The sequence below is a fragment of the Empidonax traillii genome, unplaced genomic scaffold (genome assembly GCF_003031625.1).
Source record: "Empidonax traillii isolate 1590-97213 ecotype Southwest subspecies unplaced genomic scaffold, ASM303162v1 scaffold1060:size1239554, whole genome shotgun sequence".
Lineage (NCBI taxonomy): Eukaryota > Metazoa > Chordata > Aves > Passeriformes > Tyrannidae > Empidonax > Empidonax traillii.
The window spans coordinates 970,422-973,014 of NW_020956253.1; the positions used below are offsets into that span (position 1 = coordinate 970,422).

General features: G+C 45.8%; 1 protein-coding gene across 1 annotated transcript in view; it reads right to left on the reverse strand.

Moving 5' to 3' along the window:
• Window positions 1-948: 948 nt before the first annotated feature.
• RP1L1 (RP1 like 1) overlaps window positions 949-2,593 on the reverse strand; it is a 27,664-nt gene continuing 26,019 nt past the window's right edge. Inside the window, exon 6 of the mRNA XM_027904445.1 lies at window positions 949-1,086. Coding sequence (XP_027760246.1) covers window positions 949-1,086 — 138 coding nt within the window. The remainder of the gene's footprint in view (window positions 1,087-2,593) is intronic.

Sequence of the window (2,593 nt, forward strand, 5' to 3'; positions counted from 1 at the left end):
AAGTGAGTTCACTCCTTTTTCCCACTGCCCCCTGGATACCGCCATGGAGGGAGTGAGGGAGTGCCTGTTTGGGGTTGAGTTGCCAACTGGGCTTAAACCTCAGCAAATGTACTTTGAAGCCAAAGGAGTTTCAACATTCAGTTTTAAGCTGGTACTTCAGTTTCTTGAGGTAGGGTTCATTTACACAATTTTAGGGGTGGATTCAGTTTATTTTATATCCATGACTAACCCAGTTGAAGATGCCCTGGAGCCTCCCTGACATTTACAGGGAGTTTCTGACGGCTCTGAACCTACAGGGGATCTGTACCCCTTCAGACCAACCCTGGGGTGTGATACTGGGATTCTCTAGGCCATCTCAACTGGCACTCAACATTGATGTTTGAACTGCACAGACCATGAGCTGTCTGAAAGCACATTTTAGATATAGAAATGGCCACAGAAAAAAAAAAACATGGAACTGAGACTAAGATGAGGCAAAATATCAAACTTGGAGACAGTCATGGCTCAACTGAGTTGCATCTAGAAAGAGGTAGAGGTGCAGTTCTGTCTGAGATGTCCTTGGAAACCCAAGACATCCCCATGAGAAGGCTCCAGGGAGACCTTAGAGCCCCTTCCAGTGCCTAAAGGGGCTCCAAGAGAGCTGGAGAGGGACTTGGGACAAGGGCTTGGAGGGACAGGACAAGGGGAACGACTTTAAGCTGAAAGACAGCAGGGATAGATGGGATATGGGAAAGGAACTCCAGGCTGTGAAGGTGGGGAGGCCTTGGCACAGGTTGCCCAGAGAAGCTGTGGCTGCCCTGGATCCCTGGAAGTGTCCAAGGCCAAGTTGGATGGGGCTTGGATCAACCTGGGCTAGTGGAAGGTATCCCTGCTCATGGCAGGGGGTTGGAACAGGATGATCCCAAAGGTCCCTCTTCCAACCCAAACAGTTCAAAGATTCCATGAGGCTCACAGATAGGGCTGCCCTTCTTTTGAGGAAGGCACAAATTTAACTTCTCTGTCTTGTGGATGGTCTTGGACTCGCTGCAGGATCTCAGTCTTTGTGAGAGGCAGCTCAGCTGAGATCCAGCTCTCCACTGACTCCTCCACAAAGAGCCCAGTTTCTCAGACACCTGAAATTAAGTGTGAACCTCTGCAGCTGAACCCAGTTCTTAATGTGAGTGAAGTGAAATCTGATCTGTGGAACCGGTTGGATACGAGTTTAAGAAATTGAGACTGAAAAAAATGAAACCAATACGAATGATTTGATTTTGAACATTGATTATTTCAACATGTCTGCAAACATCTTCACAAACCCGACGCAACACTACACACATACTTTTTCACCATACAGTTTAAGGCATTTTGTTTTCACCCTCTCTGTTTTCTTCTGCCTGCAAATTATTGATCAAATGGACTGCTTCCCTAGAGGTTTCCACGTGAATGCAGATGAGGTATGGTCAGACTTCTCCTGGCATTAGTTGGACATTTATTCAGAGATGTATACGTTGCCCCAGGGGAAGGAAACGAGCAAACAAAAAAAGAAACAATCTGGTAAAAAACCCATTTCTAACTGAAGTTTGCAGCTCTATCGTGGTTTGTAAAGTCCAACCTCTCCAATAAATGCTTAAGCCTCTTCCAGCTGTTTGCTGCAGCACAAATGGCCAAACTTTTTTGGTTTTGTTTTTGTTTTTTTTCATGTTAAAGGGAAAATTAGTTTTGATTTTGCTGGTTGTCTGCAAGGGCGAGGCACTGAACAACTGCAAATCCCGGCAGCTTCCAGACAGGGCCTCATGCAAAGCTGTCTGAGGGGATCTCAGATGGTTGTAAAGTGCTTAGATGCCATCACTGGCATAGTAAAGGACATCCCAAGGGATTGAACCTAGTTCTAAGTTTTTAAATATCATATTCAGCCACTTCTCAGATACCCTACGGGGGGGGTGAATTAACTCAGCTTCGTTATCTACCACTACAGGGAGGAGCACAGTGCAAACAGAGCAGGAAGAGGAGATCTACTGGAATGACCTTCCTGAGTGTTGAGCTTTTCCAGTGAAGCGAGGAATGAGCTCAACCTCTGCCAAAGGGAAAAAAGGGAAAATGGGGAACGTGTTGTGTTTTTTTTTAATCTCAGACCCTTTTTTGTGGGTATGGAGAAGGCAGGGCAGGCTAAGGTAGGGGAGGGAGGAAAATGAGCGTCCATCTCTGTGGGCTCTGACCAGACTTTGGCAACAAATCCCGATTTTGCCGTGTTTCCTTGGATTGGCAAATCTTCCCAGGAAAATGCTGTGCAACGGACAAAAGGCATCCCGAAGTCACTCAGAGATGGTGCCCAGCAGAGCCACAGGTCACTCAAGCAGCAAACAGCATGGCTTAAAGAGTGGGAACAAGAAGGTGTCACAAACAAAACCGCCTTCCCTTTCCCCAAACCACTTATCTATTGAGACCACAAAATATTAATGAGTTTACCAGCCCTCCAGAAATGAGGGCAGGTAACTGCAACTTTATAGAATTCAAGATCAAGTTTAACTCACATTTAACTCAGAAGAAAAGCCCGTTAGGATGACTCAACTCACTGGAGATACTGGAATATGTAATGAAAATGTACTTAAAAAAA